This window comes from Odocoileus virginianus, chromosome 24 (assembly GCF_023699985.2).
Source record: "Odocoileus virginianus isolate 20LAN1187 ecotype Illinois chromosome 24, Ovbor_1.2, whole genome shotgun sequence".
NCBI lineage: Eukaryota > Metazoa > Chordata > Mammalia > Artiodactyla > Cervidae > Odocoileus > Odocoileus virginianus.
The window spans coordinates 17,600,740-17,615,090 of NC_069697.1; the positions used below are offsets into that span (position 1 = coordinate 17,600,740).

At 44.4% G+C, this 14,351-nt stretch overlaps 1 protein-coding gene across 5 annotated transcripts in view; it reads right to left on the reverse strand.

Annotated features, from left to right (window-relative positions):
* The window catches only part of POC1B (POC1 centriolar protein B), a 100,022-nt gene that overhangs the window by 77,736 nt on the left and 7,935 nt on the right, over positions 1–14,351 (reverse strand). Inside the window, exon 1 of one of the 5 annotated variants that reach the window (XM_070454310.1) lies at positions 13,076–13,187. The exons of the other annotated variants lie outside the window; for them this stretch is intronic. Within the exon in view, the coding sequence (XP_070310411.1) occupies positions 13,076–13,115 (40 nt within the window). The 5' untranslated portion in view covers positions 13,116–13,187. Of the gene's footprint in view, positions 1–13,075; positions 13,188–14,351 lie in introns of those variants that run through there. 5 annotated transcript variants of the gene reach the window in all.

Consider the following 14,351-nt stretch of genomic DNA (forward strand, 5'->3'; position numbering starts at 1 on the left):
CTCCATCTTCAGCTGCAGAGAATATATCAATCTGACTTTGGTAATGTCCAACCATCTGGTGATGTCCATGTGTAGAGTCTTCTCTTGTGTTGTTGGAAGAAGGTGTTTGCTATGACCAGTGTGTTCTCTTAGCAAAACTGTCTTTGCCCTGCTTCATTTTGTACTCTAAGGCCAAATTTGCCTGTTACTCCAGGTATCTCTTGACTTCCTACTTTTGCATTCCAGTCCCCTAACATGAAAATGACATTTTTTGGGGTGTTGGTTCTAGAAGGTCTTGTAGATCTTCATAGAACCATTCAACTTCAGCATCTTCAGCATTACTGGTTGGGGCATAGACTTGGATTACCGTGATACTGAATGGTTTGCCTTGGAAATGAACAGAGATCATTTTGTCATTTTTGAGATTGCATCCAAGTACTGCATTTTGGACTCTTTTGTTGCCTATGAGGGCTACTCCACTTCTTCTAAGGAATTCTTGCCCACAGTAGTAGATATAATGGTCATCTGAGTTAAATTCACCCATTCCAATCCATTTTAGTTCACTGATTCCTGTCGATATTCACTCACTGTCTCCTGTTTGACCACTTCCAATCTACCTCGATGCATGGACCTAACGTTCCAGGTTCCTATGCAGTATTGTTCTTTACAGCATCAGACTTTACTTCCATCACCAGTCACATCCACAATTGGGTGTTGTTTTTGCTTTGGTTCTGTCTCTTCATTCTTTCTGGAGTTATTTCTCCACTGATTTCCAGTAGCATATTGGGCAGTTCATCTTTCGGTGTCCTATCTTTTTGCCTTTTCATACTGTTCATGGGGTTCTCAAGGCAAGAATACTGAAGTGTTTTGCCATTCCCTTCTCCAGTGGATCATGTTTTGTCAGAACTCTCCACCATGACCTGTCCTTCTTGGGTGGCTCTACATGGCATGGCTCATAGTTTCACTGAGTTAGACAAGGCTGTGCTCCATGTGATCAGAGGCTGAGCCAGATCTGCCTTTGAGTGTTTCAGTGTCTCCTGCAGTGGTATGGGTCAGCAGTGGACTGCCGCAGGGACGGGGCTCTGGGTGCAGCAGACCTGGGTGTGGCATAAGCCCTCTTGGAGGAGGTCGCCATTAACCCACCATAGAGCTGCAGAACGTACACAGGACTGGGGAACAGACTCTGGGAGGGCACAGACAAAACCTTGTGCCCACCAGGACCCAGGAGAAAGGAGCAGTGACCCCACAAAAGACCAATCCAGACTTGTCCGTGAGTGTCGAGGAGTCTCTGGCAGAGGCGTGGGCTGGCGGTGGCTGCTGCAGGGTCCAGGGCACTGAGTGTGGCAGTGTGGCACAGGACCTTTTGAAGGAGGTCAGTTATCTTCATTACCTCCACCACAGGTTGGCCTCAGGTCAGACATCAGGGAGCGAACACAGCCCTGCCCATCCATAGAAAACTGGATTAAAGATTTACGGAGCATGGCTCCGCCCACCAGAACAAGACTCAGTTTCCCCCTCAGTCAGTCTCTCCCATTAGGAAGCTTCCATAAGCCTCTTATCCTTCTCTAAAAGAGGGCAGACAGAATGAAAAACACAATAGAAGAAGTAAATGGCACCAAATCTTGGTGAGTATGTGGAACAAAGGAACTCTCAGATAATGGTGGTGGTTATAACCACCCTTGGAAAATTGTTTTGAAATCTGTTAAGCTGAAAGGCTTCCCTGGTGACTCAGATGGTACAGAATCCACCTGCAGTGCAGAAGACCTGGGTTGGGTCTTTGGGTCAGGAAGATCCCCAGGAGAAAGAAATGGCAACCCACTCCAGTATTCTTGCCTGGAGAATTCCATGGACAAAGAAACCCAGAGGGCTACAGTCCATAGGGTTCAAAGAGTCAGACACAACTGAGCGACTAACACATAAACACACCACACACACACACACACACACACACACACAAGAGGACTGTATTTGGGCTTCCCTGGTGGCTCCGTGGTAAAGAATCCTCCCGCCAATGTAGGAGAAGTGGGTTTGATCTCTGGGTCGGGAAGATCCCCTGGAGAAGGAAATGGCAACCCACTCCAGTCTTCTTGCCTGGGAAATCCCATGGACAGAGGAGCCTGGTTGGCTACAGTCCATGAGGTAGCAGGAAAGTTGGACACGACTTAGCGACTAAACAACAACAAGCAGCTGAATATACACTTACCATCTGACTCAGCAATTCGACTTCTAGTAGTCAAATACCTACAGAAATTCTTACACATGTTCAGCAGAAGATATATACAGTAATGTTTATGGAACTACTACTTAAAGAAGACCAAAACTAGAAACCCCACTGCCCATCGAAGTAAAACGGATACACAAATTGTGGCATATACATACTGTGTACCTGTGTAATTAAAATGTATTTACAGAGTTCAAGACGCAAAACTGATCCATAGAGTTAGAAGTCAGCACAGAGATTATGTGGGTGGCAGGCAGGGAGGACAGTGGCTAGAAGGGAGATCAAGGGTACTGGCAAGACAGGCAAGTCACATTGTGGAGATTGAGCAAGCTGTTCAATGTTGGTACATATCTTATACTTCAAAAAAATGTTTAGACAAAACAAACAAAAAGTCTCAGTCTGGCTGTTGTTTGGAGTGCATACAGAAGGAAGAAGGAAGTCAGTCTGGAGGCTGCTGCAATAGTCCAGCCAGAAGGAGGTAGTCTGGACCAGGCTGAAGACTGTGGAAGCGGGAGAAGTAGTCAAAACCAAGGTATATTGTAAAGACAGAGTCCACCAAGGTTTGCAAACGCACTAGATGTGAGGAGGAAAGACAGAAAAGAAAACAAAGGTGCCTGGCTGCTGGCCTGGGTACCCAGGTGAGTGCTAGAGATATTTAATGAGATTAAGGCATTTAAAGTATTAAGTGAAATAAGACTCATAAGCCAAGCCAGGCACACAGAAGACACTCAGCTGTAGCTATTATTACAGTAGTTTTAGTTTTAGCTGCTGTCAGCAGTGTCACTGAAGATAATACATTATAGACTGGAAATCGGATGGGGTCACTCAAGCAGTAAGTCTAGATACAGAAGTGGAAGAAGGTGCTTACCCTGGAGAGAGGGAAGCGAAAGGAAGGAGCCACTGGTGGAGCAGAAGGGCCAGGAGACTGCGGTGTCGGGAATGGAGTGTGTACTCACAGAGGGTGACAGAGCCGCTGTCAGAGGCTTCAAAGGGACTTGGTGAGGTCAGGCCTGAACACGACCAGCTGCATAATTTGTGGGATCCAGTATAAGATGTAAACGTGGGGTCTCTTGTAGGAAATCAGTGAAAATGTCAAGACCGGGATGGCAGGGTCTTAAACTAAATGTGTGACCTGTGCAACCATACAGGTCAATTGCCCAAGAAGCCAGCTGTAGGCCCGAGGATCAAAGGCTGGTTTGGCAGCAGAACTGTTTCAGTGGAGTGGTGGGATCAAAGCTGGAACGATGTGGGTTGAGGAGAAAATGGGAGGGAGGCAGTAGAGAGAGTTAAGATACACAAGTGACCCACGAACTCATTGAAGGTTTATAGAGTCCCTAAAATTCAATATGACAAGGACCAGGAAAAAATGTTATTACAGGATCAATGTGAAGTGGCAATTAATTGGGGCTGGTGGAAGGGGTGGGAGAGACACAGAGCCAGAGGTATAAGAATATGACCCATCAGAGATGGTGACATAGGAATTGAGCTTTTACATATTTCCTCAGAAAAGGAAAAGGGCACCTTAACAGAGTTAGTGTTAGTTGCTCAGTCGTGTCCAGCTCTTTGTGATCCCACGGACGGCAGCCCACCAGACTCCTCTGTCCATGGGAATCTCCAGGCAAGAATACTGGAGTGGGTAGCCATTCTCTTCTCCAGGGGATCTTTCCGACACGGGGACTGAACCTGGGCCTCCTGCATTGCAGGCAGATTCTTTACTGTCTGAGCCACCATGGAAACCCTTACCTTAACCAGAGTGGATGCTCAAAAATTGTTAGCTTTAGAGTTGATGGCGACTTACCCATATTACAGCAATACTTGCTATTGTCAGCATGAGGCCTGCTAAAGAGGAGTGACAGAAAGCTGGATGAACGCTTAGTTTAAAGGATGTGGACAGCTAATCCTGAGAGCCAGGTGGCACTTCCGAGCCCTATTAACTATGAAACACTGGCAGCAAAGATGTCCCACTTACAACTGTGTGGCTCAGCATACGAGCTACATTGTCTTCCAAATTTCAAGAAAACAGAAAAAGGACTAACCATCTACAAAACGCTCATGAATGCATTCTTCCTGGAAACTATGAAACTGACCCTGAATTTCCGTCTTTAGTTCCTTAACTCTGGCCCACCAAACCCTAATACCATCATAATAAAAAGTATCTGATTATTGGCATCTGTGCTGTAGAGTGTCAACTTCGAATTTGTGTTCATACATTTCCAGCGAACCACACCCTCTGTAAACATTACCCCGTCATTTAAAATGTCAAAGCTCGCACCTAATCGCCATCTGTTTGAGATAAACTATCAGAGGGAGGAAGCTAAAAGTTTAATAAGTCTAGCCATTAAAAAAATCTTTAAATTATATTTTATAACAGTAGTCCATTGTTTCAAGAAATCCTTCACACTCACCTGGAGCTGACGACAAAGAACATACTAATGGTTTGCTCTCCATAACGTCCAAAAGGGCATCCGTTGTTGTGTTGAATAGCAATAACTTTCTTTAATCAACCCAAGCGCTCTCACTGATTTAACCAAAATCAACTGCGGTTAATTAGAGGCTTGCTTTGTGAGGAATATCTTTTCTGGAAAGAATGGTATTGCCTCCAGTTGTCTACATTTGTTGTTAAATTCCCTTATCTATTCTGTTGTGTGTGTATGATACAGAATTCCAATATTACAGGAGTATTTACTGAATTTCCCTCCAGCCCTTGGCCACCTGGTTCCCCTTCCTGGAGGCATATTTAACATATTTGTTTAAGCACACAGGAGAGAAGATACTCTCCTCTGTGCTTAAACAAATGTGGGTGTCTACTCACATTTCTCTCTAGATTATTTATAATTTTTTCCTCCAGTTGTATTGAGACATAACTGACATATTACACTGTATAAGTCTAAGGTGTTCAGCATAATGATTTGACTTACATACCTCAAATGATTACCACAATAAGTTTAGTGAACATCCATCATCTCATAAAGATACAGCAAAGAAATAGGGAAGCAAATATTTTCCCCCATGATGAGAACTCTTAGGATTTACTCTTAACTTCTATATATGTTGTCAGTTGGTTGATCAGCTGCTCAGTCGTGTCCGTCTCTTTGCGACCCTGTCCAGGACTCAGGCTCCTCTGTCCATGGGAGTTTCCTGGCAAGAAAACTAGAGTGGGTTGCCATTTCCTCCTCCAGGGGATCTTCCCAATTCAGGGATCGAACCTGCTTCTCCCACACCGGCAGGTGGATTCTTTACTACTGTGCCCTTGGGAAGCCCACATATGACGTACAGCAGTGTTAATTACACTTCTACAGCCCTAGCAGTACATCTCTTAGAACTGGAGGTTTGTACCTTTTGACCACTTTCATCCAATTCCTCCTTCTCCTACCACTGCCTCTGATAATCACCAATCTGGTCTTTTTTTTTTTTAGTTTGTTTTTTGCTGATGTTTCCTTGTCATTAGATTTAGGATACATATATTTTGATAAGAATGCCACAAAAGTTATGCTGTGCCCTTATCAGTGCATTGTACTAGGGTACATTTGGTATCTGTTTGACCCAGGATTGGTGAGATTAACTTTGATCACTTGGTGTAGGTAGTTTTTGCCTTGTAAAGTTAGTGTTTTTTCCCCTTTGTAATTAATAAGTATTTTGTGGGGGAGATAAACTATGTAAATATCCTCTTCCTCAATAAACTGTCACCCACTAATTTTAGCATCCTTCAATAATTTTTGATCCCACTATTCTTTAATTTACTAATTAATGTTTAATTAATTAAATTAATGAACTATTTACTATTTTAAGGATGAATCTTCTCTTTTTCTCCACCTATCTACTTATTCAATTCCTCATTTACATCAGGATGGACTCAGATTATTTTACTCAATGGGCTACTATCCAGATTTATCATTATTTATTCTGATTCTCATACTGTTCCAGATTTGGCTAGGAAGCCCCTTAAAGCTCGCCTCTGTGTCCTTCTGATATGTGTCCATCATTCTTTGAATACTTCCTTACTTCCATATTTACAAGGTATTGCAAGATGTATTTTCCCTGCTCCAGCCCTGATGCAGGTCTTTTTTTCCCCCTAAGAAGTTTGGATTCCTTTTCATAGAGAATGGCAAACTTAGAAACCAAGATATGGCAACTATGTTTGCTCATTGCTACTGGGCTTATCAGGTGGTGCTAGGGGTAAAGAACCTGCCTGCCAACACAGGAGATGCGAGAGATGTGGGTTTGATCCTTGGATCGGGAAGATCCCATGGAGGAGGGCATGCCAACCCACTCCAGTATTCGTGCCTGGAGAATCCCATGGACACAGGAGCCTGGAGGGCTCCAGTCCACAGTGCTGAAAGAGTCGGACACGACTGAAGTGACTTAGCACGCATGCACCACCTGCTTGACAGCTGACAGAACTAAGAAATGAGATATAAACAGAAATCTCAGAAGTCAGAACTAAGAAATAAGATAAAAAGAGAAAGCGGTATCCATCCATATGCAGAAATCAAGATAAAGGTGTTAAGAACCACGTGTTCATATACTGGTAACTCCCATTTCAATCTAACAGCACAGAGTACATTTCAGCCCTTCCTCTTCTAACATTTATAATTCTCCTTTCCCACAGTAAAAAGAAAGAAAAAAACCTGGTTCACACTACACTCAATATATTTTTGTTCAAGTCTAGGGCATGCAAACAGTTTCAGAATCACTAACCCACATCTCTGCCATAAGCAGTCCTACTAACTAGAGTCAGGGTGAGGTTTTACTCCTTTTGATCTTGTCAGATTTGGTTTTATTCTGTGTTAGAGTGAGACTCCTTCAGTTGTGAACTGAGTGTTGGGGCATACCCTTTATTTCAGATGTGGCCTGATGCCCACGCCCTGGCCTCCCTGGTGTCTCGCCTGAGGTGCTGGGAAAGATCTCCCCTCCGCCTGAGCCACAGCTTGGTCGAGCTCTACCCAGCATGATCCCGGGGATCAACCAGCCTCCTCCTCATCCTCCCCCGCCTCCTGCCTGGCAGGAAGGGATCTCCCCGAGACCTCACACTCTCTCAAGTGCACCTCAGCCAAAACTGCAGCGGCCCCACAGAGTCTGAGGCCGCCCACCCAACTCCGCAGCGGCTTCTCGGGGATCCGGCCACACGCACCCTGGCCCTGTCACAGCCAGAGTGAAGGCCTCTCCTGGCCCGGCTCAGCCAGGCCCGCTCTGCTCGGCTCTCCCTCCCGTGGGCAGCGGGGAGCGCGCCCCCGAGAGAAAGCCAAGGCCACGCGCGAACGGGAGGGGCTCACCTTGTGTCTCCCCCTTGCAAGGATCACTGGTTTACGTTCCCTGTCGCTCAACATCTGAAACAGTTGCCTTGGCTATTCTGTCTCGTTTTACAGTTGCTTTCAGCTGGAGGGCACATTTGGTTCCTAGTTAACTACCCTGACTGGAGAAAGAAGTCAGCCCCAGTCCTTTTCATTGCTGAATAGTATTCTATGGTGGTGGTGTTTAGTCGCTAAGTCGTGTCTGACTCTTTGCGACCCCATGAACTGTAGCCCGCCAGGCTCCTATGTCCGTGGAATTCTCCAGGCAAGAATATTGAAATGGGCTGCCATTTCCTTCTCCAGAGGATCTTCCTAACCCAGAGACTGAACCCACATTTCCTGCATTGCAGACAGATTCTTTGCCACTGAACCACCAGGGAAGCCATTCTATGATGTACCTATATCTTAATTTTTTCAACCAGGTGACCATATTTAGGTTGTTTACAAATAGCATTGTAATGAACATGTGTCATTTCTGATATGTACAAAATATCACTGTGATAGATGCCCTGAATAATTACTGATGGGTCAAAAAGTACATATTTTAGCAGGCCCATGTTCACCATCTAGTATCCTTCACAACTTAAAAAATTTGGATTATATTCCTCTCAGGCCTTTTCATTCCATAGTCAAGAGGGTCTGAAAAACTCAATCACCTCTATATAGAAATTCTTGAATTTTTCAATTATTTCAGAAGTTCCTCAGTATACTTCTTACCTTCATCATGTCTGCTTTAAAACTCCCTACCGGGACCAAACTCAGCTCTCTGGTGTGAAGGCACCACGGTTTGTACTTTCTGCGGCATTTCTAGGTTCATTTTGGTTTTGGGTTACAACAGAAAACACTGGATCACGTTCTTTGGGGAGATATAAACAAGAAAATTTTCTAAGGAAATCTAAGAGAAGGAATTCACTGTAAATATTTTTTTCAAGACAAGAAAAATAAAATGTAATACCCAGGCAAACACACCACAAACCAAGAGAGAAGTAAGAGAGAGGGTTGCATGATACAAAGACCATATTCTAATCATAACTAGATAAACTTTAATATCTAATTCTTTCAGAATCAGCTTGTCCAATCCAAACACTATGTAATAGCATTGATATAATTAAGTGATGGCACTAACTCAAAATTCCTCTGCCATGAATAGGGAATAATTTTCCTGCTAGCTGACATGAAGTAATTAGCCTGTTAGTAGTGTAAGCAGAGTCTCAAAGAAACTGGCTGCTTTAAAAATAATCTTTAGTAATGACAGCGTGGAGAAATTTAATTTATTCAAATTCTCTATGAGGGCTGAGGAGCTTAAGTCACTAAGGGCTAAATCCTTTCAAGAACTTGGTAAACATCCTTTTACTTAATCCTCACAAGGAGGCAGGTGACTGTCGTCATCCCTTCTGTATGGGTGAGGAAATGAGGCTTGGTGAGGTGAAGTAACTTGCCCAGGGTCACAAACATAGAAAGGAGTAGAGTTTAACCCAAGTCTATCAGACTCCAAGGGCCTCCCTGGTGGCGAGGTGGTAGAGAATCTGCCTGCCGATGCATGAGATGTGGGTTCGATCCCTGGGGCGGGAAGATCTCCTGGAAAAGGAAAGGACAAACCACTCCAGTATCCTTGTCTTGGAAATTCCATGGACAGAGGAGCCTGGTGGTCTACAGCCCACCCACTGGGGTCTCAAAAGAGTCGGACACAACTTACAGACTAAACAACAGCAATCAGACTCCACATCCACATCAAGAACCTAGGCTCTGGGGATTTACAGATTGTCCCCACTGGAATTCCTGGGGTCCCCACTGGAATTCCTGGGGACCTTGTTAAAGACGTGTATTTCTAGGAAGTTACATTCTCTAGAGTGAAACCCAGAACCTGAACTTTTGACCATTTCCTCAGTTAATTCTGATAAACATGGAAATCTGAGAAAAGACCACACTCTGCTTCTGCCTCTAAGTGCACACCTGAGGTCACGTTAGCACTGGGGAGCAGTATTTAAAAACAGTGACAGAAGGAAGAGCTTCAGTAAAAGCTGCTACACAGGCTGCCATCAGAAACCAAAATAACAGGCTTCCCTGGAGGCTCAGGGGTAGAAAAGCCACCTGCCAATGCAGGAGAAAACGGGTTTGATTCCCGGGTCAGGAATATACCCTGGAGTAGGAAGTGGCAACCTGCTTCAGTATTCCTGCCTGGAGAATTCCATGGACAGAGGAGCCTGGTGGGCTACAATCCATGAGGTCTCCAAAGGGTCGGACGCAACTCAGCAACTAAGAACCAGAAGAGAAAAAGAATTTTTGGCAAACTTCCATTATGCTTTCATGGTCAGGAAAATAACTTTAAAAATTCACAATTTCATTCTGCCTCTATTCAGTAAGAAAAAGGGTAAATAAAATTGTTCTACACCCTCATTTATTCTACGAACATCCCACAGATTAAACAGGGAGTGAGTCAATGACAGAGCAACCCTGAACACAAAAAGAGGAAAGGCTGATAATGTCAATGCTGAAATACATCATTTTAAATAGAAACTTCCAACGTGCGGCTTAGACTGTGCACGTCATGTGAAAATGCTCCGAAACTCTTCTGATGTTTGTATAAACTTGAGTGCGGCCCTCTGGGAAACTGAGCTGAGGGGGAAAAGTGTGGCTCCAGAAGCTGATGAGACATCGGGCTCAGCCAGGCTCTGCTGCTTACCAGCTACACCGCCTCAGCTGACTTACTCAGCTTCCCTTTGCCACCTCCATAAACAGGGATAACATTCACGAGCTATCGTTTGCTCCCATCCTCTCCTCTCTGATTGCCTCCCATCCTGTGAAACCCAAGAGCGCACTACCTTCTGGGTATACACAAATCCACCACACCTCCTGCTGTTTCTCCAGTCATGCCTTCAGCCCACTGCCATCAGTCATGCCGTGCTCTCACTCCCGTGAAGCTCGGGATGGTCCCTGGGCTGACCCTGGTACCCACACTTGCTGTCCTTTCCCCAAAGCTGCCACCTGGCCAGAGAAACACCATTTACAGGATCTATCTTGTACACACATCCTCCTCTCTGAAAGTCCCTCCTCCTACTTACCTACTTACACATTGACTCTGCTTGGGGACGTCAAGCTCCCTGAAACCCTCCCAAGCGACAAGCATTTTCACACTTCACCTACCTGAGGTCACAGTCTTTCTCTCTGTTCCAAGTCTTGGTATTATAAGTTCACTCAACAGATATCTCAGCCCTACCACATGTAAGGGCAGGATGGCTGGGGCGGGGGGAGTTCTGAGTCACAAAATAGGCAAAAATCTCTAAACAGGGAGCTTTAGTTTAAGCAGAGGAGAGAGCAACAAGTCAAGGAGCAGGCTAACATATCAATTTAAATTGTGCTAAGAGGCATGGAAGATAAAGCAGGGTGTCATATGAGAATTTCTCGTGGGCACAGAATCTGTAATTCAGGTGAAGTGCTCAGTGGCATTTTAAGTGGAGGCATGAAGGACACAGAGGAACCAGCCAAGCAGAGGGAGGTAGTGAAGAACATTTCTGATCAAGGGCTCACCCAGGCCTCTCTGAAGACCTTTTCTTCCATGTGTCCTCAGCATCCTGTTCCGGTGATCACGCCCTGGATGTTATCACAAGCAGCGCCAACACTTCTCTGATCACTAACTGAAACCCACTATCCTTAACAACACGCTTTCCTTATAGCTGGCTTGCTCACAGCTTCTATCTCATCCAGAACGCCAATCCACTGACCTCCGTTCTCCACTGAGGCTCTCTTTCACTGTCTTCATTTCACCATCCAATTTGTAGTCTTTGTTTCTTTCCTTACCCAGTTTATAAACCCTTTCTTGCACATATATTCAGTCCTTTGACTTGTCTTCCTCTCTTCAAATTCCTCTGGCAAAATCTCGGTCACTCTGCCTTTTCTGAGGCTGAATCTGACAGAAATGCTAGACACACTCCAAGGAAGACTAGGAACAATATAAATTTAAGACTGCTAATTTCATAGGGACCTGTCTACACTGCTCGGTGGTGCTCAATTCTGCAATAATTCCCTCCCCCACTCTAATGACTAACATATTCTCTCTTTTCAACATTTTTACCCTACTCTATCTACACCTTGGCTTTCATAATACCCTGATATAGTGGCATTCCCTCCTATTTTTTCTAACCGTTCCTTCTTGGATTCTTTTGCTATTTCCCCTTCTGACCCAGAGGCTGGAGATCTTTGCATGTGTGTATACTTAGTTGCTAAATCATGTCTGACTCTCTGTGACTCTGTGGACTATAACCTGCCAGGCTCCTCTGTCCAGACAAGAATACTGGAGTAGGTTGCCATTTCCTTCTCCAGGGGATCTTCCTGGACTAGGGAATTAACCAAGTCCTGCAGTGGCAGGCAGATTCTTTACCACCGAGCCACCTAGAAACGGGCAATTTGCCCTCATTGTTCTATATTTTTCCCAGGTAACTTCATCTATTCCATGACTTAAAACACCATTCATATGCTATAACCCTAGTTTGAAGCACCATCATCTGCTCCTGATTTTTCTACTCACAGTAGTTCAATCCACATAGAAACCACAGTGATCGTTTTGAGGTGTGAATCAGATCGTGTCATTGTCTCCCTTAAAATCCTTCAGCAGATTTCCATGACTCTCGGAACAAAAGCCTAAAACATTACTTCTGTCTTAGTTTCCTGCAGCTGCTGTAACCAAGTACCATAACTTTGGAGCCTTAAACAACAGAAACGTATTCTCTCACAGGTCTGGAGGCTGGAAGTCCAAAATCCAATTGTTGGCAGGACTACAATCCCTCTAAAGGCTCTAGAGATTTCATTTTCCAGTCTCTGGTGCCTTCAGGATCTCCTTGGCTGGTGGCTCTATGACTGCAATTTCTGCCTCTGGCTTCATGTTACCTCCTCTTATCTCTCTGTATGTCTCACTTAGGGCCCACCCAGATAGCTCAGGAGGATCTCTGTTCAAATCCTGCAAAGACCTTTTCTTTCCAATGAAGTCAGACTTACAGGTTCCAGGCATTAAGACACGGAAACATCTTTGGGAGGGTTGCCATTTAACCCGCTACAGCCTCCAAAGACTCAGGGAGCTGCCTCTGCCTCACCCACAACTACACCTCCCCAAGCTTTCTTCACCTCCCACAGCCTTTTATCTCCCTGATCAACAGCAAGCTCTTTCCCATCTGAAGTATTGCTGATGCTAATCTCTCTCCAGGCTTCGCTGGGAGCTCAGTGGTAAAGAATCCTCCTGCCAATGCAGGAGATGCGGGTTTGATAGCCGGGTTGGGAAAATTCCCTGGAGAAGGAAATGGCAACCCACTCCAGTATTCTTGCCTGGGAAATCCCATGGGCAGAGGGCAGGCTACAGTCCACAGGGTCGCAAAAGAGCTGGACACAACTTAGTGACTAAACAACAACAAATAATTCTGCCTCTAGTCTTTGCCTAGCCAGCTCCTCCTTCAGGTCTTGAGTTGAATCTAACATGCAGAGAAGTGTTCTTTGACCCCCATAAACTTAAGTATATTGCCCCAGTTACCATCCTTCAAAGAACCCTGTTCCTTTTCTTCACCACAAGTTTTATCTGCACATGATTTGTGCTTACTTGTTAATATGTGTCTATCACTGGACCATGAATTCTTCATACCATTGTAAGAAGCACATCTGTTTTGTACACTTCAGTATGTACACCCAAGCATAGGCGAGCACCTGAAAAACAGCAGAACTAAAGAAAAAAGAAAAAAGTAAGTAGAATACCTCCTATTCCTTTTTGAAAGAGGATCAGATAAGTATAAATAAATGAGTTAGAATGATGATCAGGCAGTGGACCTTGCCCAGCCAGCCTAGAAATGCTCAAGCTGGGAACAAAAGGAAAAGTAGGACCTGATTAATAGCGTTAGGACTTCTCTAGTCTCCAGTTCTGCCACAGACAGCTATATAGTCTCTCTGGAACTCATTTCACTTTTTATAATCATCTCTACCTCCTGTTCAAAACGATTGATTGAGGTTTTTCTGAACATTTAGGGGAAAACTCCAATACAAACTAATTTCTACCTGTAGCCTAATTCTAAGCTAGGAGGTGCACAGATTTATCTAACTTCCTTAATTATGCTGAATTACAGCATGACTCAAGCATTAACAACAAATACTGCTGGGCTGGTTTAAAGTCTAGTATGCATGGAGGGGCTTCCCTCATAGCTCAGTCGGTAAAGAATCTGCCTGCAATGCAGGAGACCTGGATTTGATTCCTGGGTAAGGAAGATCCTCTGGAGAAGGAAACAGCAACCCACTCCAGTATTCTTGCCTGGAGAATCCCATGGACAGAGAAGCCTGGCAGGCTACAGTCCATGGGGTTGCAAGAGTCAGACACGATTTAGCAACTAAACCACCATGCACGGAAGAACAGAGAAAAAGAGCAGTCTTTTCTGAGACATGTGAAATTCCCCAGCCACTTTTTCTCCCCTAAAGTTTTGTTTTTTTCTAACTGAGATACAATTCACATACCACAAATTCATCCTTTTAAAGTGTACAATGCAGTGTTTTGTTCAAAGTTGTACAACCACGGTCACCATCTAATCGCAGAACATCCTCACCACCATCATCACACCTTCCAAAAACTCCACCTTCCATGAGTAATCACTTCCACCACTTACATGAGTAATCAGTCTCTATTCCTGCCTCCTCCAGGCCCTGGCAACCACTAATATTCTGACTCTAAAGATTTTCCAGTCTTTTTTTTTTTTAAATGTTAATGAAACTGAAACACAGAGAGATGAAATGATTTGCATTGGGTTGCAGCCACTTAGAAACTTACTAGCAAGATTATTACTCCTTATTAGGAAGATCACAACACACACGTTTAGGGTAAGTTTTTAAACTGT